This window comes from Bipolaris victoriae (assembly GCF_000527765.1).
Source record: "Bipolaris victoriae FI3 unplaced genomic scaffold scaffold_153, whole genome shotgun sequence".
NCBI lineage: Eukaryota > Fungi > Ascomycota > Dothideomycetes > Pleosporales > Pleosporaceae > Bipolaris > Bipolaris victoriae.
Genome location: NW_014575239.1, coordinates 18,478 through 39,662, shown reverse-complemented (window position 1 = coordinate 39,662; position 21,185 = coordinate 18,478). Strand labels below are relative to the sequence as shown.

Here is a 21,185-nt window from a genome sequence, read left to right as displayed (position 1 = left end):
CTTCAAGGCTTCCATTACTCCACTACCCCGTCTGCCGGGGCCGGGTGGTGTTCCTGAGGTCAGCTCGGTATGTCACTGTCCATGCGCCGTTTCATATGTTATGTACCAGATACTAAGTGTTAACCAGGGAATACCATCACCTCCATCAAGTCCCCCCCTCGCCGCCAGACATGCAACTACCGCTAAGAACGGTAAGGCGCGCAGAGGGGGGGCAGCATATACTATCACGGAAGAGTGTGAGAGACTCTTCTGCGAGACACTGCGATCTGTTTTCCTAGGTGAGGGGAGCCAGCATCGACAGGACTCGCTAGTGATGGGTATGTCTTATATTGATACGCCTGCAAATACCGCGATCACAAATGACTACGGCATCGACGTGCGTCGCTACTCTGACTCCTCGACTGACTCTGATATACCTGAAATGGTACGGTTTGAGGAGAACAAGGGTGCGATTACAAACTACATTGAGATGTGGGATTATGTCGGTGGAGTTATGTTCCGTGGATTTGTTGTTGAAAGGGAAGAGGAGAGGAGCATGTTTGTCTTCTTTGATGAAGCTGTGATTGGTGCAGACCTCAAGGCTGGGTAAGACATTCCTCAATGCTCTCGTGTCACTTATACCAGGACTAACATGAAACAGGCTCATGGCCCTACTCGAGCTCTGCGAAATCGATTACTTCTCGTGTAGCCGCCTCGTCCTTTGTATCGACCGACACAGCGATCAAGTAGCTCGCAATAACCTGACAAAGGACCTGGGCTGGATCGGATTTGGGCTGACAACTCTTGACGATTTCAGCCAGGGCGAAAAATTGACTAGTGACAAGTGGTTGTTTATGGACATGGAAGTATGAACGCGTGCATGAAGCTATGGAGATCAAAAGTCATCCGTCACTCGCTACAAAATGGTCGTGTTTGGAGTTGTTCTTCTCTCAGATGGTAGTCTAGCGTGGAGTTTGGGCGTGGACAAGCTTTGGTATACGGATTACATTCCTTTTCGTGTTCATATATCCTAGCAAGGCGCTCATTCGTGGATAGTCAGTCGATTCAATGCAACCTTTATCTTTCGTTCTAATGTCTTGCTGCACCTGCTCTTTCGTGAACTGATACCAGTAGTCTGATGTATACTTCCCGATGCTGATTCTTATTCTAATTACTTGCATTAAATCAGTGGTGCGAAGATGAAATACATTCTGAATGGCGATATCCAACCCCTAAATCCTCACCAAGCGCCCAGATATGATACCAAATATGCTTTGTTATGTGGCCTGAAATCCTGAAACTTCTATCCATCAGCCAATCCCGCCATCTCAGCATCAACATCGGCTCTGCCTCCGTACTCATCCCCTTCCTCACCGTCAACATCCATGCGCTCCACTTCAGCGCGCCCCTCCAACGCCCGCATAGCCGGGTTATCAGTCCCACTAATCCCATGCGCCGCCTTCTTCCTCTGATGCGCCTCGAGATCCTCCAGACTCCACGACGAATGACCTTCTTGCTCAGCCCTACTCCACGGCACACTCATTTCTTTCAGGAAATTCTTGGCCATACCCACAGCCTGGTCAATGGAGAGTTTCGTATTTTTGGCGTCGAGGCCCTGTTGAATCCATTTGGGAAGTTGCGTTTGTTTCTTATTGAAGCGTTTATCTGCTAGCACCATGATTCCGTAGTCATCTTTGCCGCGGATGACGCGGCCAAGGCACTGGGCAGCGTGGCGCATGGCGTCGAAGGAGAGGAAATCTGCTTCCTTGATGCGATAGGTTTCACGGAGGAACTCCAATCGCGCTTTGAGGATTCTAGACTCGGTGTATTGGTATGGTACACCCATACAGAGCACAGTGCGGCCGTAGTGGTGGTCAAAATCGATACCCTCGCTCACTTTGCCTCGGGCGACGCAGAGGAGAACGGCACCACGACCGTTGTTGCAGGCTGTGCGGAAGGTTTCGAGTGCGAGGGCGGTTTCTTGGGCGTCGGGCGTTTCGACGAGAATGAGTTTGTATTTCCAGACTGTGTCGAGGATTTCCATGCCTTGCCATGCTGAGATGATGCTTTCCATGTAGAGATAGGATGGGAAGAAGACGACGACTCCATCAGGAGTCAATTTGCAAAATTCAATAAGCAGGTTGCCAAAATTTCGCTGCACTTGCAAGTCGTTTCGGTGCTCAAACTGTGATGTGACTTGATTCTGATCGTTTCCACGATCGACAATCATGGGAAGGAAAGATTTTCGTGTCAGGGTCATAGTGAAAGACTCTTGTACAACGGTATTAAAATTGAGCATGCGTGGGTACATGTCCAGGGGTGACATTGTTCCGGAGGTAACGATGACGGAGTAGAAGCGCTCGAAAACGGGCTTGATAGCTATTGCAGCGTCCAGACATGTCAGATGTAAGACGGGATTCGGTACGGTGGCTGTCGCTGATTCAAAGGGTTCGATAATCAGTAGGAAGCCAGTTTCATAGGTTGCTACCAGTGTGGCGAAGGTAGCAACTTCTTGAAGGGGTTGGTAGTCCTCGATATTTGTAAGTTCGAGTGTACGGACGAGTGAGGTCAGACGCTCAGCGCAGAATCGCAGCGGTTTTCGTTCGATAAATGTCAAGTCCTTAAGATGCTTCAAGAATTCTGGTGGGGTATCCGCAACAACGTTAAGAACCTTCATTCGAGTTTTGAGGTATTCGATGAAGCGCTTGAGAAATGCGACGAAATGCTCGGCTCGCCGTATGTTACCGGGTACGGCTTCTGTAAGGAGATCGTCTGGAAGGGCAGGGTTTGCCATGAAGGCCTCCTCGTTACGCGCCTCGTCAGCAGCACGGAGGCCTTCGACTAGTTTGGCGTATTCATTTTGTAGCTTCTCTGCGTCACTGCTCTTCATCTCTGTAATCTTTCGGTCAAGGTTATTGACGCCTTTGGTTGCTTTCCGTAACACGTCTTCTGTCAGGTCGATGCTGAGGGATTCGATGCATACATTGTCGATGTTGTGAGCTTCATCAAAGACCACTATGCAATCTTTTGATAACTCCTTCGATACTCGATCTGCAATCTTTGGGTCTAACAGGTAATGATACGAGTAGATGATGACGTTGCAGTATGGCATCATTCGCCGTGCGGTAAAGTAAGGACATTGCTTTTGCTGTTCACCATACTTCAGTATGCCATCAAAGGTCCATACGCCAGGCGGGATGAGGTTGTGTGGCTCTAACAGATCGAGATTCTCGTGATAGACGCAGAGCTCAACATCCTCGCCTCGTTCTTTCTTCTCCTTGACGAAACCTGCCGTCAAGCTGCGACATCGCGCATCTACTACCGTCCCACTCTTTTCTCGCTTGACTGAGGGATGTAGACAAAGGTTCTTTCGACTTGTCAATCCCAGACCTCGAAATTCCTCCTCATAGCCTAGCTCGGTGGTTCGATACTTCATCAACGCCTTCAACTCGGCCAAAGCCTTCTCAATCTCAGACATGGTACGCGAGCAGTAAATCAGCTTCCGTTTTTCAGGATAGTGTTGCTGGTACGCAATGATGAGTGAGAGCAATGACACGGTTTTACCCGTGCCTGAAGGCATCTCGAGGACGCAATGACCGCCCTGGTCCAAGGTACGCTTGAGATCGCACATGTAAGCATATTGCTCAGGATATACCCGAGGGTACGGGAACAGCACGGGAAGGCTGTCGATGTAGAACTTCATGGTAACAGATCACCACCCGCGCAGAGTGCCGTCGTGGCGGATGAGTGTAGAGTAAACAAGGGAAGAAAGATCAATCGAGCTTGGGCGTTGCCTCCAGACGAAGTTCCATGTCAGTGAAATCCGCTAGACACAGATCGGCTTTAGCGTGTTACAGGGATATGCCCAGATTGCCCCACCGTCGTCCGCCTACCCACAGTTGGTGCCGTCATCAGGCAGAGCCGCACTATTTCGACATTTCACAGCTGCTCTCCTGCCGTTGTCACGACATGCGACAGTTGGGTTTCTTTAAGTTTTTCCTTCAATAACTGCGGCCTGTTCTGCTGCGTCCTCTGCCTCTACACACTGGGCGCCCATATTACACAAACATCTTCGAGGTAGCCTTGGAGTTTTGTCACACGAACCCCACCATGTCGAAGCGCACAGCAAAAGCCCAGGCAAGCAGTGCCCGCGCTGCCAATACAGCCGGATTCGGTGCATTCGGGAGTGCATCACCAGCATTTGGCGCAAGTTCGTCGCAGCTGTCATACGTATCAGAGCCTCCAGACGTCTCTGCCATCTCCGACCCGAACGTCGTAGTCTACCTGAGAAACCTCTCCAAAAGAGATAGCACAACAAAGGCAAAGGCACTGGAGGATATACAGGCATATGTCACATCACTTGACAGCCCGGTGGAGGAAGGCTTGCTTGAGGCATGGGTCAAGATGTATCCGCGAACCTCGATTGACAACGCGAAAGCCGTTCGCCAGAACGCCCATCTACTCCACGGTCACTTTGCCGTATCTGCCGGCAAGCGCATAGCGAAATACATGCCTAAGAGCGTCTCAGCATGGCTCTGTGGTCTCTATGACAGCGATCGATCAGTGGTCGAAGCAACACAAACCTCTCTACGACAAGTCTTCAACACAGCCGAGAAACTACAAAGTATTCGGAAGATCTACCAACAACCCATATTGGAGTACTGTCGCGATGCCATTGATAAAGAGAGTCCTACAACCCTCAGCGATGAGAGGACAGTAACTAAGGATGACGCTGAAGCAAAGTACAGCCGTGTCATCTCGGCATGTGTGTCTTTGCTGGGTAGCTTGGTAGCCAATCTACAACCTGAGGAGCTCTCTAAGTATCAGGCCGACTACGATAGCCTCTTTGGCGATAAGAAGTTATGGGACTTTTCTTCTTACAGAGATGCTGGAATCCGGCGATCAGTACATCGACTACTGAAAACATGCTTGGCAAAAGAAGATGGTTCGTGTTTTCTAAAGCAAAAAAAATTTGAAAGACACGCTAACAAATTCACAGCCGCTATTGAGCAGAATCTAGCCATTGTCAGCAAAGCGTACCTGGCCGAAGCACTGAACTCTGACCAGACTGGTTCTGTCAGCGATTATGTTGAGACTTTGACCCTTCTCACCACCAAACATCCCACAGTGTGGACGACGGATTACAAAAGCAAAACAGGCCTCGACAGACGACTACGGCAGTTCTTGAAGAAAGGGTCTCAGTTCGGACCGCGCGACTTTTGGTCTCGATTGGCTGAGCTGTTCAAAGTTATTCCAAAAGAGGTTCTGCCACAACACGATACTGACGCTGCGGATTTGTTAAGTTCCCTGCACGGTGGTATTGTGCGCAAGGATGAGCCCAAGTACACCCATGAAGCCGCATTCGATGCTTACCTAGAGATAACTAGTCTTTTGAGTCAGCGATTGGAAGAGTCTGACCGGACAAAGCTATTAAAAGAGATGGTCCTGCCTATAATCATGCAGTACCTGCATCCAACATTGGAGACCTCACACTGGGCTATACCATCAAATGCGACAGGGTTGTTATCAAAAGCTCTTGGGATCGAAGGAATGGCTATAGTCCTCGGCGAGCGATGGACTGAGTTTTCACAGCGACTCATTGACAGCATTAAAACCTCAGCTCCAGAACAGTCAAAGGATTATGAAAAGTCGCAAACAGGTGTTAGCCAACAAGCGACACGGTTCTCGACCCTGCAAGACCAAGCGCTCAAGATAGAAAGTTTAGCGGCACTGCGGCCCGTTATCGTACAAGCCTGTACATCGATTGTAGCGGAAGCCCTCGAAGTTCTCAGAAATAGGAATGGGAAGCCATATGGCGCAGCGGCTGCTATTGCTGCAGTATTGAAGCGCAACTCCACATTGATCTCCTCGTCTCAAACAGAACAGGACCTTGAACAGTTCATACAGAAAGACCTACCAGCGCTTGTCCTGTCACCCTCGTCTTCCTATCTAATAGACCTCTTGTACTCGAGATCTGATAGCACAATTTTCAACGATGCATGGAGTGCATGCCTAAGAGCTATTCTCAAGGAGGTAGACCCAACAATCCGGAATAAGGCCCTTGAGGGAATTCTTACCTCATCCAGGATACCGTCGGACTTCGATCTCGCAACTTCAGATCCGGAGTTGCAAGAACATATAGTTGCCAACGGCCGTGAAGCTATAGAAGGCTTAGGGGAGTGGGAATCATTCAATCGCATGATTCAATCGCCAGCGAAGATACTATCTCCTCAGACAACAGATAGTGTTCTTGCTCACATGACAGAAACACTCTCAATATCACAGCAGGCTCCTTACTCATTGCAAGGTTTACGTCAGATCGTCAAGTCCAAACCCTCGATACTCCGCGAATTCCTCGCTCAGTCACAAGGCTCCAGTCTTCTTCAAGCTTTACTTCTCGCATCCGAATCACCAAACGACGAAGTAGCGCAAGATGCCAAGGCTGTCAATGCATCGATCCAGACCATACTCTCATCAGGCACTGATTCTAAGCAATCGATATATGACCTCATTCAGCAGGGTCTGCGAGATGCTACATCAACGTCAGTCTCGGTTGAGACCTTGGTGGATCTGGCGAAGCAATCCGTCAAAGCAGGCGGCGACTGGGATCAGGTTTCCAAAGTTTTCCCTATCATCGATGACTGGAACTCGGCGCTCGAACCGTTTCTCAATGCCGCACCCAAGACCTCGCTAGCCATCACAAACCCTCTTGGAGGTGCTGTCTACCTAGTAAAATCAGATCAATCGCCATCCAAGATTATCAACATGACACGGGATGTTGACGGATATTCGGTCGCGTACAGAATAAGTCAATATGTGACCCGATTGTTCAAGAACCCTGATCTCTTCTCGATCAGCATAGTCCCATCTGAGCTAAAGGCTGCCTATCTTCACAACATCGCCCTCGCCGTGCAGCTTGCCGATGACAATCTTGGTCTTGCAGGCGCAAATGGTTTCTGGGCACACTATGATCTGGATGTCGAGTCTGATGCTATGACGTTCGTTTCAGATGCGCAGTCGTTCGTAACGCAGGAACTACGGACGATAGTCGCTACCTGGTCGGACAGCAGCGCTGAATCACTCATGACATGGGCTAGTAGCATCTTGTCGAATGTCAGTGCTGACACAAATGCTCCCACGTACTACCATGCGCGGACATACAGCGTACTAATTGCGGAAGCAATTGAGATTGCTGGGTGGAAAAACTCCCAGACTGCTCCAATGCAGGAGTTGCTCAAGACGACGAGAAAATCCAAAAACCTATTTCAGTTACTAGGACTATTGAATGGGTTCAAAGAGCCGTTATCGGCTTCCAAATCTTGCCAAAGGATGTCCAGCGAAATCCTGGCCGACCTCACAGGTTTGGACATCGAGGCTAAATCGTCAGAAGCACTGCAGAATCTCGTACAGCTGAACAGTATACTAAGCCAGGACAATTTTGCGGAAGAGAGCGCCAAACACCGCGTGCTTCTCTTTGTCAATCACGTAGTCTCGTGGCTTCAAGAAGGCCAAGTCGCACGAGCTGTCAAGGCAGAATTGTGTCGTTCACTTTTAGTACTTCTTCCAGTGACAAGCGAACGGTACGGCGATCATTGGGGAAACATCCTTAATGCGCTATCTACTATCTGGTCGGCAACAACCGAATTGGAAACGAATGAGTCTGGCATGGATAGCCCGATCCCCCTCGTACATGCATCGCTCAAACTATACGCCCAACTTCGCACCTTGGTTAATGCGGAAGAGCCGAATGATGATCTTCTAGATGCCTGGAAAGAGGCAGAGCAGCCTGTTGCTGATGGACTAATCAACATCTTGAAGCACTCCCAGCACTTCCCTGACGAGTTCCATCAGCCTCTCAAGATGGTGAATGATGTCCTAGCGCGTCAGATATCCAAGGTGTCGCTTAAGAATCTCGAATCAACTGAAGAGCTGTTTCCGCTGTTGTATGTGCAGTCGCAGCCCGTTCAGCAGACTGCGTTCGACATTCTGCACAAGCAAATCCCTGCAGTTCAAGAGCAGATCTCCATTGATGCAGCACTGGAGAAGTCTACTGCGCGTCTGCCAGAAGAGCTTCTATCTCTCGTTATTGATGCCCCTACAGCCGCATCATTGGCTGATACAAACTTTGAAAGAAGCGTGCCATTATCACTGCGTGGTTATCTGCTTAGCTGGAGATTGGTCTTTGATCATCTTGAACATGCTTCTTTCAAGGTCAAGAACGACTACGTTGAGCACATTCGTGAAGGCGATTACCTGCCCGGCCTACTGGACTTCACATTTGAATTCCTCGGACACGCAAACAACAGACCCGTTGACGTTTCGAAGCTAGATATCACAACATATGAAGCGGATGTCGAGCCTCCAAAAAGGGATCTCCAATGGCTCTTGACACATCTCTACTTCTTATGCCTACGCGACGTTCCTTCGCTTACAAAATCTTGGTTCAAAAACTGCAAGTCGCGTGCGATTGTAGTCTCACTTGAGCCCTGGACAGAGAGATATGTCTCTCAACCCGTAATCGTCGCTTCCCTCGATGCAGTAGCGAAATGGTCTGAAGAACAAGCTGCAGCTGAGCCTGACTCCCCCTTCACCGTCAAGGTTGTCTCTCGTGCTCGTGAGATTACTGCGTCTTACATCGTCGATGAGCAGACAATGGCGATGCGCATATCCCTACCTGCTGCTTTCCCGCTAGCAAACGCTCACATTGAAGGTCTCAACCGTGTCGCTGTAAACGAAACCAAATGGCAATCCTGGCTACGGACTTCCCTGGGTGCCATTACAATCTTTAATGGCTCTCTGATTGATGCGCTAACCACTTTCAAGAGGAACGTGGACGGAGCACTCAAGGGACAGAGCGAGTGTGCAATTTGTTACAGCATTGTCGGCTCAGACAGGAAGCTGCCAGACAAGAAGTGCGCGACCTGCAAGAACCTGTTCCACGGTGTTTGTTTGTTCAAGTGGTTCAAGAGCAGCGACGGCCCTAGTTGTCCACTTTGCAGGACCAATTTCCAGTATGCATAGACTGAATGAACAAGGGTGGGGCTCGTATCAGCATATGTAGACGAAAAGCTGTACATAGGAATTTAGTAGGCAGATGAAAATCGACCTAGGACATACCAAGAAGGTGGGCAAGGCGGTGGCGGTCTTGTTGTAAAAAGAGCCTCGGCTGTACCTGAATGTTGTACTTACTCCTCACGCCCTAACGCCGTTTACCGACACTAAATCAAGACAAGTACATCATTTACTACGCACCCATGCTCATCCAACATTTATACTAAACTCCCCTTGCCCTTGCCCTTTCCACTAAATCTCCATCTCACCCCCACAATGGTCTCCCCACCCCCAACCCTAATCTTCAACTACGACATCTCCTGCCCCTTCGCCTACATAGCCTCGACCCGTGTGCAATCCCTCGCCCAGCGCACAAATGCAACACTCATCTACCACCCCGTCCTCCTCGGCGCCATCTACCGCGCCACCGCCGCGCCCCAGGGCGCCGGCGGCAGCGCAAGCGACGTCTTCAACTCGACCAAAAAAGCCGTAACGGGACAAAGCATGCAACGCACCCTATCCCGCTACCAAGTCCCTTACCACCCCCCGCCCAAGCACCCCCGCAAAACAGTAAATGCGCTGCGCATGCTTTACTGCGTCGCAGACCAGGATAAGAGAAGGAAACTTACGGATCGCCTCTTCCGCGCGTACTGGGTTGAAGGGAGAGATGTAAACGACGATGCCGTCTTACTTCAGATCGCGGCGGAAGCAGGGGTACAGGGACTTGATGCGAGTTGCTTTGCTAATCTGGAGGCGAGAAGGGAGTTGGAGAAAGAGACGGGGTTGGCGATTGAGAGGGGGGCGTTTGGGGTACCTGGGTTTTGGATTCCGGGGGCTGGAGAAGGGGGGGAGGGAAGGTTTTTTTGGGGACAGGATCGTATGCATTTTGTTGAGGCGACGTTGCTTGGATTGTCATTGGCGGGGGAGGATGCGAAGGGAGGGCAGGATGCGTGGACCCAAGTGAAGAATTTGCGGGCGCTGCTTCCTCGGGTTGTGCATTCGAATCATTTGCATCTTGCGAGTACGCCGGCTGTTAAACTGGAATTCTGGTTTGATTTCTCGTCGCCGTGGGCGTTTTTGGGATATACGCAGCTTGCGCGGTTACAGCGTACGTTTGGGCCTGGACTGGAGATTGTGCTCAAGCCGTTCTTGCTGGGTATCTTGTTTCGCGAGATAGGGGCCCCGAATATGCCGATGATGGCGGTTAGTCAGGTGAAGGCGATGTGGTCGAGGCGCGATCATGCGGATTGGGTGAGGTGGTGGAATGCGGTTGATGTGCAGGAGGGACAGCAGCAAGGTCTTCAAGGGATGGATGGGCCGATCAAGTTTTATTGGGCTGATAAGTTTCCCATCCGTACGCCGACAGTGCTTAGAGTGGGGATCGTGGAGCCGGCGGCGACGAAAGTCTTGTGTAAGTCATTTGTTCTTTTGGCTATGTGTCTTCGACTTTGCCTTTGCAGAGGCTGTTGCGCAAGACACCGTTGATGGAAGTTTGGGAAAGCAGATGCTAACGGGATGATAGACTCGGCATGTTGGGAGCAGAACAAACATGTAGCAGACGAGTCTGTACTTCAATCGGTTCTCGACGAGGCAGGGTTCAACGGTGCTGATCTCATTATGCGCGCCAATAGCCCTACCATCAAGGAGAAACTACGGGCTCTGACAGCTGAAGCCAAAGAACTGGGACTTTGCGGTGCACCCACTTACCGCGTGTTGAGACGGCAACAGAATGGAGAGTTCAAGCCTGCAGGCGGCTTGGTGTGGGGACAAGATGAGATCAATGTTGTTGAGGACTTGATTGCTGGATGGTCACCTGAGGCGAGTAACGGCCAGATCGCTGAAGTAGGGAAGGTCAGCTATGAGGATGTACAAAGCGGAAAGGGTGTCGGTGCTAAGTTGTGATCATAATCATCACATTGCAATTATGGGTGGACAATTAGATAATGTTAAAACATAAAAGAATCTTGACGTATTTATGGCAATTTTCAAAGTTATTAAACCATGTGTCATTCCGATATAAGTACATAGTGCATGAAAATGACTGTGAAAAGAACAAACCATTACGCCAAAACCTAGGGTCCTCCCGGGTATCATAAATCATAAATAGTGTTCGTGTGGGTATCTGCTTGGGTATATGGTATGTCGTGGTGAGTGATTTGAAAAGATGACTGAGACCCGTGGTTGGTCGCTGCAAGACTGCACAACGGCAGAAACCTAAAGATCAACTTGGGGGTATGCGCGGCGCTTCCTCCTCCGTGCTGCCAGCTGTGGAGTCCAGATGCCACTGAAGAGGTCCTCGCATTCATCTTCGTCCTGCGAATCGAATTCGATATCTGTCTCCTTGGCCTCGGTGACCATGCCATTGTCCTCTTCTTCCAAGGCCGGATCCCATTCTGATCCTTTCACAGTCCTTTTAGCCTCAAGTATGAATTTTCCAATCTTGTACTTTTGACTGTCTTCTGCAGCGTCGACATACTTCCATCCTAAAACGCTACCACAACTGCGACAGCTTATATCAGACACAATGTGTACGCCAGTGACCAGCTGTCGGGACTGAGGCTTGTGTGTGAGTGTGTTGGGCAAGTCGCCATTCTTGAAGCCTACTGGTGCGATGTTCCCACCTGAGAGAAAGCTGGATGACGGCGGTGGACTGACAAGGTATGCGCGACCATGTCTTCCAGTAAAACCCTTACTTATGATTGACGACGTAGAAATAAGATCGGCGAGACATTTCTGACAACGAAGATGCGAGGTCGGCTGGGTGGCGAGAAAGGATGTAGGCTGTGGCGGGGACGAAGACAGCGATGACGACGAGCTGGTAGAATCGCTGAACGCCGAGCTGCTGCGCCGGCGGAAGTTGAGGCTTGGGAACAAGTAAAGAGGAAAGGGGGTTGTTGGTGAGTTCAGCATGATGTGCTAGGGGGAGGAAACCCGGTTAGTACGAAGTCTTGTTGAGTGTTTTTCGCAAAATCAGATCAAAGTTCTCAAAGATGGCCTAGACAGATGCGCGAAAAGTATCGGCGGTGTAGAAGAGTGTTCAGAAGAGATGCAGGCGCGTAGTAAGAGGGTAATGTTCCTGGTTATGTTCGATGAAGCGCTCAATAAAAGGTCGAGGCTAAAATGGCCCCAAACCCGTGGAACGATCTCTGCCGACTGTGTAATAGTTGCGTCGAGATCCGAGGAGCCTAAGGAACCCCGCACTGGGATTCGGCGTGGATTGCTAAGTCAACCTTTAGAGGTTGTCGCACAGGAAAGTGACGTGATGAAGTTCGAGGGGGTGATGCCGCGATAAGCGATAGCCGATAACGGATAAGACACGGATAAGGCGCCACAACCGAGTAAGGCGGAGCAGGACGGATATGCTTGGAGCTATCGATAATGGCAACCCTTGTAGGACTCAAGCATCGAAGGGGTGAGCGTGGTGGAAGTAAGAGCTGCAGTAGAGAGAGAGGGAGGAGTGAAGAATATAACACAAGGCGGTCAACACGAAACTTTGGTCATCTCCTCGGATGGTACCCCGCGCCATCGAATCATAGTCAGCCTCCTGATCATGCGGCCCTTAGAAACCCAGCATCTTGTCACGGGATGCGCTGGCACTTGCATCGCATAAGATTGGGACACACACTTTTGCTAAGATATGTGTGTCCCTGTGACTGGTGCTTGTTCGCTGGAGTCATGACAAGATGTGCTTCTGCTGTCATGCCACAACCCTCTAGGAGATGCCCCACTCTTTCACTCCAGTAAACTCCTATTACGCACTATCCTAAGGTTGAGCTAAATCATGATCATCCCTTCTGGCAGACATGATGGATTTGGTAGAAGTTGTTTGAGTTGTTTTGATACCCTATTTGCCACCTTTCCCAGCTTCAAACCATCATGTGCGGGCTGATGCTGCTTCCCATATTCACTACTGCGCTTTCCGTTTCCAGCGTCAACAACGCCTTCTCTCTATGGCACAAAAGACCAGACTAGCGTTTCTTTCCACTCCCGTTGCTTCACTTGCTCCCCTGACTAGGCGTTGGTTGAAATCCCTAGCGTTTATCCAGCATTATTACTCCATCCCAATACTAACATTCGGTAATATTGAGACATCAGAACTGTCGGGATGATGTCTCTTGTCCCAACGCGGAAAAGAAAAGATGTCCATAACCCTGGAAAAGAAGCGCAAGACAAGGGGAAAGTTCGTGTTGTCGAACGATCAGTAGAAGCACATCCTGTTGCTACTGCAAAGCGTCCGCATGCGCGCAACACTACTCCTGCTGGCCGTACATTCACCACACTACGGCGTGGGAGCATGAGAATCTTTTCCGTCTTCCGTAATGGCAAGAGTAAGTGTCTTGGATACCGTGTCCTCGTAGTTATCAAATCTGACTCTACCATCAGGCTCTACTCCGAGCTCAGCAGAGGCTACGGTGGAGAGCAACGGCTCAACAGCAAACAAATCCTGTAGTCCGGCTCACCCGAGAGTCGGAAAACGCTTCTCCCGATCCTCTTCGCGAATTCCTCTTATTTCCGACCTACCTATCAGTCTCCCGCCCCTCAGCCTGGGCCCTGAAAATTCATCCCTCCTACAACTTGCCAATGCTGCCACGTTCGATGGCGAGTCCGAACCAGTGTTCCCGACTCGCACACCTCCTCCTACGCCTGTAGCCACAAGCAGATCGACTTCAAGTTTGTCTAGGCAGCTGACTACAAAGCTTTCGAATGCCCTACTGAACAATGAAACCGTAGTACATCGCGCAAAATTGAGTTCTCGTCCTACTGTTGAACGCAGTTACTTCAACCGACACAGTAGCGACAAACATACTACCATCTCACCTAAGACTCCCATGTCCGAGATATCTTCTCTGCCATCAAGTGGCTTCAGTCCAGGAAGCAGTGGGGCTCCACAGTCAACTGCTCCCACTTCTCTGGTTTCTTCAGGCGGCCCACGATCAGCTGAGACAACGCTTCGCACACATAATGGCCGCTTTGTAACCGACAGCTCACCTCCCCTTTCCTATGAAGCGATCGCAGAGCATTCGCCTTCTCGGTTTTTGGTGTTCCCTCGCCAAGACGCACCACGATTATGTGAGCCTTCCATTGCGACTATTGAAAAAGCGGCAGCAGCGAAGATCTTCTTCGAGTCACATTTCAATGAGCTTCTTACTATCAAAGTTACACCAAGGTCGATGCGTCGTCGCCAGATGGAGCGTAAACTTCTCGTCATGACTGTCTCTGAGGAGCAGCGTCAATGCAATAGACGAGAATAGTATCTCTCCGAAACCTATCACTTGCGCCAAGTACGAGTGATGAAATCGAACACCGTAGCTCGACAGACCATGAAGGGTGTACACGTCTCGAACTACGATATTATCCGGGTGTTAGGTAAAGGTAGCTTTGGAGTCGTCAGACTTGTTCGTGAGAAGAGCGAACACTGCGAGAGTCTCCATGGAAGCAGCTCCAGCACGAAATATCTTGATGGATCTTTGACACCAAAAGAAGAAAGTCCTTTTAGTCCTTGTCGCAGACCAAAACGGGTGTTCGCCATGAAAGTTATCAGGAAATCCGACATGCTCCGCAATAGCCAGGAAGGTCATTTGCGTGCAGAAAGGGATTTCTTAGTTGCTTCAGAAAACTCCCGTTGGGTAGTGCCTCTAATTGCCGCCTTCCAAGACAACAACAACTTATACCTTGTGATGGAGTATATGATGGGTGGAGATTTTCTCGGACTGCTCCTTCGCGAGGATATTCTCGACGAGAACGTGGCCAAGTGGTATCTGGCGGAAATGATACTTTGCATTGAAGAGGCACACAAGATGAATTGGATCCATCGCGATGTCAAACCTGACAATTTCCTAATCACCTCATCTGGACATCTTAGAATTTCCGATTTCGGTCTCGCCTTTGATGGCCACTGGGCTCATAATCAGACATACTATAATGAACAACGATATAGCCTGCTACGTGACTTGGGCATGCATGTCCAGGGCGATGCACAAGATGTGGAAGAGGAGAGAACCCGAAAAGATGCCCGTAAAAACATGGACTATATTTACGGCAATGGATCAAAGCGCAGCCGCTATCAAACTCGACAGGAGACTGCCAATGGGCCCATTATTGATTGGTTGAACCGTGAGCAAAGACGTCAGTTCGCCAAGAGCGTTGTAGGAACCAGTCAGTATATGGCTCCAGAGGTCATCAGGGGTGAAAACTATGATGGGCGTTGCGATTGGTGGAGCATTGGCGTAATACTATACGAGGTATGTTGCTTCAGAAAACATCACGTCTCTCTAACATGCTCAGTGTCTCTATGGATGTACACCGTTTTTCTGCGAAAACAGACAGGCTACAAAGGCGCGAATAATTGTACGTAGGATCACATGGGGTCCTGGATTAAGATTAACCGGAGTAGGATCACAGACGATGGCTGCGATTCCCATCCGATCAGCGTTACGCTCGTCCGAACATTGATCGCGTACCCCTTATGCCAGTCTCACGCAATGCCATCGACCTAATAACGAGACTACTCGAAGAGAGACAGGATCGGCTTTCCGCCAGACGATACCGTGAGAATGACTGGGTGCTCCGCGATAAGTCTCTCAGTATGCGTAGCAACCGACACATTCACAACAACACTGGTCACATCGTCTTCCCCCATGATGCCGAAGACATCAAATCGCATCCATTCTTCCGCAACATCCAGTGGTCCTTGCTGCACATGACCCGCCCACCTTTTGTTCCTCGTGTTCATGGCGGACAGCCCATCACCAAGTACTTTGACGACGAGGCCGATATTCTAAGCGCATCCGATCATCTCGACTCTTCCAGCTACGAATTTTTGGAAGTAGCTGAAGAGCCAGCACCGCCTTTTGCTGCAGCAGTACCCAAAGCTAACGTTGATCCTCCCACTATCACAATCGATCCCCAGGTCCTCATCCCTGGAATCTTTGAACAAATCGCATGGGATAGGCTGTGTACTTCATTCAAGAAGATACCAAGGCGGAAAAGGGAGAAAAAGAGACCTCGAGATAAACTCCTTCGTGATCCAGAGGTTGGTCGCGCGGTACTGGAGATCAGGAAGAGGGGTGCTTTCGTAGGGTATACATACCGTAGGCCGAGATTCTCGCTGCCTGATTTGGACGATAAGATTGCGGGGGCGAGAACGCATGTCCCGCGGCCTGGTATGACTGCTACGAGTGCCTAGACTTTGTAGCTACGTTTTCATTTAGTATCATTAAAAAGTATTACTACAACCTACGCTCTCCCATTTTCTCTCAAAGCACGCATCGTACCCAACGATTTTCTCTCCTTTTCCAACAGTGATCGCAGAAACTATCCCCTCACCCCCTCCCTCCTCAACCCCCTCACATTTCGCCCAAACACAGCATACAACACCCCCGCCGTCACCAAAAACGCCAAAATCCCCATTGTCACGCCTAGCCCTGCTGCCGCCGCTCCACTAAATCCTGCCGACGACTTCGACGGCTTCACTGAGACGAGAGAGGCAGAGGTGGTACTCGTTGCATCTAGTCCCGGAAATGCAACCGTACTCTCAAACGTAGGGGAGTTGGATGTAATGCTAGTTGGAGGAGATATAGTCACCGTATCTCCCCCGTCATCAGTATTACTTTTACTCTGGTGTACCACTGATGATGAAGATGTTTCCGGGGCTGAAGAGAGAGGTGCATTCGTCGTTGTTGGGGTCGCGGAAATAGTGTCTGAGGAGGAGAGAGGGGGAGAAGTGCTGGATGCGAGCGGTGATGGTGCTGGTGCCATGGAGATTACGATGGGAGTGATGCCCCCGGTTTTTGTGGATGGGGATGTCATGGTTGCTGTGTGGATGTATGGTTGTGCGTATTGTGGTGGAATGGGTTGCGTATGAAGAAAAGACGGGAGTGGGTAGGTTTCTTTTTCTTTCTTTCTTTGATTTGTGGGCTGGAGAGGTGGTGTGGGGAGAGGGGGTTCGTTTGTTGCCTGTTTGCTTCACATACGGGTTTCGTTGTGTTGGCACGCAAGTTGTCGTATGGCGTTGGGTAGAATGATGTGGTTGTCTGTTTGCTGATTGCGAACATTGGTATCGCTTCGTATTTCAGACTGGAAATCGTTCACAGTGGTTTATTCTGTTGAATTGGGACGTGGAGTTGTAAGTTTCGAATTCGAAAAGTGGTGATGGAGTTATGTGTTAGTGGGAATACAGGGATCAAAAGAGAAAGAATGCATGTAGGTAAAATACTGTTCCTTATCCACTATCGCTATGCTACATTACGAATGGACGGACCTATTCGAGTCCACAAAGATGCAAATCCGGCTATATCTTTAAAAAAGATCGTATTCTATAATTCTAAAGATTCGAAGCGAAAGTGAGGGGATTACTTGCTACGGCGGAAAGCAGCGAAAGGAGGGAAGAAGTATGCGGGGTGGAAGGCAGTGAGTACCGTGCATGCGATACCAAGCATCCTAATCATTGTAAGCTAGATGTTCCGAACTTGCAGTAAGAGTATTGTGACTTACATTCCATCAAGTAGGAGGAACTCGCGCTCATTGCGCATCAGCGCGTTACCCCAGCCACCAGCCATCTCTGGCAAACGGTATATGCAGCGAATGAGCACAGTAAGGTATGCCAACACAATGACACCTCCAAAAAGCTTGACCTTTCCAAGAGAAACACTACCAGCTTCCTTGTCCATCTCATAGCTGCTCTTCTCGTTCAGTGCACCGCGGTTCTGACGAGCCTTGCGGTATCGGAAGATGTAGATCAGAATGAGCACACCGCACACGACCATGGTGACAACCTGGAATGCAATACCAGCCACGATGAGCTTGTTGCCACCATCAATGAGTTTCTTGTTGGTAGTGCCACCTGCAGCTGCCATACCTCCACCGACAGCTTGAAGCACAATGGAGCCGAAATCGCAGCCGACAAAGATCCATGGGTAAAGACGAGGCTTGATGAGTGAATATTGGGGCCCGCAGTACAGAACGAAGTGCTTGAGCGTAAGGTAGATGGCGGCAGCAACGAAACTAGGACCGAGGACGAGGCAGCAGATTTGGAGTTTGAAACCAGACTCGCTCCATGGGTTGCCGTTCATGATGATGCGACCGGCATATCCAGCGGCTTCGAGAAAAGTTCCGATGCCCAGGGCAAGAGTGTACGTCCATGTTTTGCTCAGGACGCCGATGACGATGCTAGCAAGGCAGCAAAGAGCGAAGAGAGCGCAAAGGAAAGCGTTGGCACCGAGATTCGGCCTGTATCCGTAGAGCGTAGCGAAAACAGGGCATTCAGGCGATACTTCGAGACATTGGCGGAAATTTCCCTTGGGCCTATCTTCGGCGGCAGAAACGATAACGACCTGGGTGGCGAGGACAAGGGCAGCAATGAGACCTTTTTGCGCGTAGGAACGCATCTTGGGCGAAATGGACAAAATGGTATTTACAGAAACAGAAGAGAAAGAAGAGCAGCAGAAGAAGAAGTAGGGCGCGAAACGACAAAAGCGACACCAGGCAGCAGATTGGTGTGGTGTCTAAGCCATGCGGGTGTGGGTAGTCGACTAACTCTTCCGCGGCGCATGGTCGCTTCGAAGGGGACGCCTAGCCCTCTTCCATAATTATCCTCTGTGTGTTACTAGTCGAAGGGTGATACCCACCAACCGTATACGCCGTGTTCCCATGAGCGAGACTTCGCGAAGCTCTAAGCGAACCACCTCTGCCATACTGCTCTGTACGCTATTGGCTGCGCTTGCACCGTTAGGCCGATATGTCATGGCCAAGGCGTTGGCGTCAACGACTTGTGTTTAGGCCGCGGGTTGGATATATCCCGGGCGCATGGGTCCCGCTGTATCGTCCATTTGCGGTGGCGCTGTGCGAGACCTGCCTTGGAGGGGAAAGGTGTTTGACGCGTGCAGGGGGCAAATCACGTCGGTTGCGTAGCGGCTTCGGTTGCAAAGTCTGGTGCTGCCGTTTTCCCGGTCGTTTCGATCTGGTCTTCCATTGTCTGTAGTCGTCGCAACGAACGCTGATCCTGCGTGTTTAAGCTTTCTTATATCAGCTTCCTCCAAACCTTTTCGCTACTACAGTTGATGTGTAGGTATTGATTTTGAGAACCTTTGAAATCCCTTTAGTGGTTCGTGAAGTGCTCGCGACGCTCAAAATTGGGACCTAAGCTGCCCTTGGTGTATACGCCAATGTCGTATTCTCGGATTGATTGTGCAACTTCACGTGCCGCATTCGCGGTGGCTGATTTTAAAGACGTTGAAAGGGCTATGTTGGCTGACGTGCAGGACTTGGAGGCTTAGCCTAATTGAGACTTAGCTTCCTAGCCGATGTCCAAACATATGTCCTACCAGGTCTCCATACACTACTAGTGCATATATCATGGTCAAGGTAGTACAAGTGCTTCGTTTTGTACGTCGCATTCGGGAAATATCATAAGTATATGGTACTACCTTTGCTGACCGCTACAACTCATACTTAGTCAGCTGTCAATGAGAGTCTTTTCGTGTATACCTTCGCAGTTTCTAAACATAACTAGTGTGTACAGGGTATTTCAGCTCTGCATAGTTGTAGAGATGATCGCCATGTCTCCTGATTTTTTAGGTCCCAGCTTTCCAGACGTCTCTTCCATGTACGTATCAACAGGCTCGATCTCGATTCATTAAAAGGCATGACGCAGTACAAGTGTTACTACGGTTAAGAGATCAATCGAGAAATGCTACAGTCATGAGCGATTATGGCTTCGCCCTTACACGTAGCTGCGCAGCGGTTTCAAACAACGTCAGCTATAGAGCAATCGAAGTGATTGACCAGTCCTCGATCTTATGATGATCGGATTTTTAGAACGCTGGCTGCAGGTGAAGCCCAAATCATTAATCACTGTAGGCTGACTACATGCGGGGCATGTGGTCAGCCTACTAATTCTCAATTTCGACAAGTTTTAGGACTAACTTAGTCTAGTATAGACATGCAATATTCAATGTAAACTTATGTACAGCTTCAATCTTGGTCTACAGAAACCTTCTAAAGTATCTTCGGCTTCTCGGGTTTCTAATCTCGTCCCATCTACTTGAGAATTTTTTATACACATGAGCTAGTTGGGAGAAGTACCATGGATCATATTAGGCTGTCAATAAACTTAACACATATCGAATGCTCCCATGACTCGTAGTTTTTCTTCTCACAACTGTCACATGACATGTCCTCGTTCCAACATTGAGAGTCTCTGTTCAAAGATAAATACCATCCAGACAATTCTCAATTGCATCTTCCCACCAAGTCGCCTCAACTCGATTCTCTCATATCCAACATCCCGCTCAAGCTGCTAGCTACTCCTGCCTTTATTTCCCCCTCACACTTCAAAATGAAGATTCCAACCTCAGCCATTCTTCTCCCACTCTTTCTTACCACGGCCACAAACGCCTGGGAGCTTACCGTCTGGCTTAACAATGGCAAGCACGTCACTGCTCACGGCACCCGCAACTCGGGATGCGTGACATACGATTTTGACATGAACTCACCCGTCAAGCGGGCTAAATTCAAGGAGAGTACCTTTGCAGATACTTTCGAATTGTATGAGAAGGAGAAGTGTGGAGGCAGGGTTAGCTATAGGGAGAACGGGGGCGATTATCAGATTGTCCCGCCGAGGATCATTAAGAGTTATAAGGTCTACTAGCAGGTATGTGCATTATGTTATGGAAAATTACATTTATCAAGTCAGGTTCCTAACAAAGGGTAGGCTACACTGAGTCGAATGGCAATCCAAGGCGAACCGAACAGAATTGCACATGGGTCTTGTTTTATTGGTTTTTTTCACAGTGACTGCACAAATTAGCTTCGCCTTACTTACTAAAACCCTTACTGTCACTAAGAGTTGAGCATGTATTCTCATACTAAAAACCTCGCTAAAACTATATATAACTATACATTTTCTTAAAGTATATAGATTTTTTTCGTGATTGATATATGCTAGTACTAGGAGCACACTACCTGTGGGAGGAAGTAGTGTCTGAGGTGGGCTTATGTAGGGCCCTCACCTATGTATACGCATTTGCCAGCCCTGAATATAATAATGTACTGATAGAAAACTTCGGTGCAGCAGATTACACTTTTATTAGAGCAGCAAAACATGGTTGGTAAAGATGAAAAATGTGTCTGAGTAAACATCGGTCGTATTCCATCTC

The 21,185-nt window shown here is 49.4% G+C and overlaps 10 protein-coding genes across 10 annotated transcripts; 7 read left to right on the top strand and 3 right to left on the bottom strand.

Moving 5' to 3' along the window:
* Positions 1-319: 319 nt before the first annotated feature.
* COCVIDRAFT_31305 (hypothetical protein) lies at positions 320-851 on the top strand (the record flags this gene model as incomplete). Its single annotated transcript, XM_014695618.1, has 2 exons — positions 320-585; positions 641-851. The coding sequence occupies 2 exons, from the start codon at positions 320-322 to the stop codon at positions 849-851; spliced, it is 477 nt and encodes a 158-aa protein (XP_014551104.1).
* Positions 852-1,282: 431 nt separating this feature from the next.
* Positions 1,283-3,682, bottom strand: COCVIDRAFT_113774 (hypothetical protein; the record flags this gene model as incomplete). Its single annotated transcript, XM_014695617.1, has 1 exon — positions 1,283-3,682. The coding sequence occupies one exon, from the start codon at positions 3,680-3,682 to the stop codon at positions 1,283-1,285; it is 2,400 nt and encodes a 799-aa protein (XP_014551103.1).
* A 407-nt stretch (positions 3,683-4,089) lies between these two features.
* Positions 4,090-9,000, top strand: COCVIDRAFT_31303 (hypothetical protein; the record flags this gene model as incomplete). Its single annotated transcript, XM_014695616.1, has 2 exons — positions 4,090-4,924; positions 4,979-9,000. The coding sequence occupies 2 exons, from the start codon at positions 4,090-4,092 to the stop codon at positions 8,998-9,000; spliced, it is 4,857 nt and encodes a 1,618-aa protein (XP_014551102.1).
* A 306-nt stretch (positions 9,001-9,306) lies between these two features.
* COCVIDRAFT_31302 (hypothetical protein) lies at positions 9,307-10,932 on the top strand (the record flags this gene model as incomplete). The annotated part of the gene is made up of 2 exons (XM_014695615.1): positions 9,307-10,441; positions 10,553-10,932. The coding sequence occupies 2 exons, from the start codon at positions 9,307-9,309 to the stop codon at positions 10,930-10,932; spliced, it is 1,515 nt and encodes a 504-aa protein (XP_014551101.1).
* A 312-nt stretch (positions 10,933-11,244) lies between these two features.
* COCVIDRAFT_113771 (hypothetical protein) lies at positions 11,245-11,940 on the bottom strand (the record flags this gene model as incomplete). The annotated part of the gene is made up of 1 exon (XM_014695614.1): positions 11,245-11,940. One exon carries the CDS (start codon positions 11,938-11,940, stop codon positions 11,245-11,247), a length of 696 nt encoding a protein of 231 aa, XP_014551100.1.
* A 1,195-nt stretch (positions 11,941-13,135) lies between these two features.
* COCVIDRAFT_113765 (hypothetical protein) lies at positions 13,136-14,282 on the top strand (the record flags this gene model as incomplete). Its single annotated transcript, XM_014695613.1, has 2 exons — positions 13,136-13,358; positions 13,414-14,282. 2 exons carry the CDS (start codon positions 13,136-13,138, stop codon positions 14,280-14,282), a joined length of 1,092 nt encoding a protein of 363 aa, XP_014551099.1.
* A 69-nt stretch (positions 14,283-14,351) lies between these two features.
* On the top strand, positions 14,352-16,216 carry COCVIDRAFT_42534 (hypothetical protein; the record flags this gene model as incomplete). Its single annotated transcript, XM_014695612.1, has 3 exons — positions 14,352-15,272; positions 15,316-15,378; positions 15,425-16,216. 3 exons carry the CDS (start codon positions 14,352-14,354, stop codon positions 16,214-16,216), a joined length of 1,776 nt encoding a protein of 591 aa, XP_014551098.1.
* Positions 16,217-16,339: 123 nt separating this feature from the next.
* Positions 16,340-16,894, top strand: COCVIDRAFT_113782 (hypothetical protein; the record flags this gene model as incomplete). Its single annotated transcript, XM_014695611.1, has 1 exon — positions 16,340-16,894. A coding segment is annotated over one exon (555 nt), but the record flags the coding sequence as incomplete, so codon positions are not given.
* A 487-nt stretch (positions 16,895-17,381) lies between these two features.
* COCVIDRAFT_31298 (hypothetical protein) lies at positions 17,382-18,416 on the bottom strand (the record flags this gene model as incomplete). Its single annotated transcript, XM_014695610.1, has 2 exons — positions 17,382-17,469; positions 17,524-18,416. 2 exons carry the CDS (start codon positions 18,414-18,416, stop codon positions 17,382-17,384), a joined length of 981 nt encoding a protein of 326 aa, XP_014551096.1.
* A 1,949-nt stretch (positions 18,417-20,365) lies between these two features.
* Positions 20,366-20,677, top strand: COCVIDRAFT_20584 (hypothetical protein; the record flags this gene model as incomplete). The annotated part of the gene is made up of 1 exon (XM_014695603.1): positions 20,366-20,677. The coding sequence occupies one exon, from the start codon at positions 20,366-20,368 to the stop codon at positions 20,675-20,677; it is 312 nt and encodes a 103-aa protein (XP_014551089.1).
* Positions 20,678-21,185: the final 508 nt, after the last annotated feature.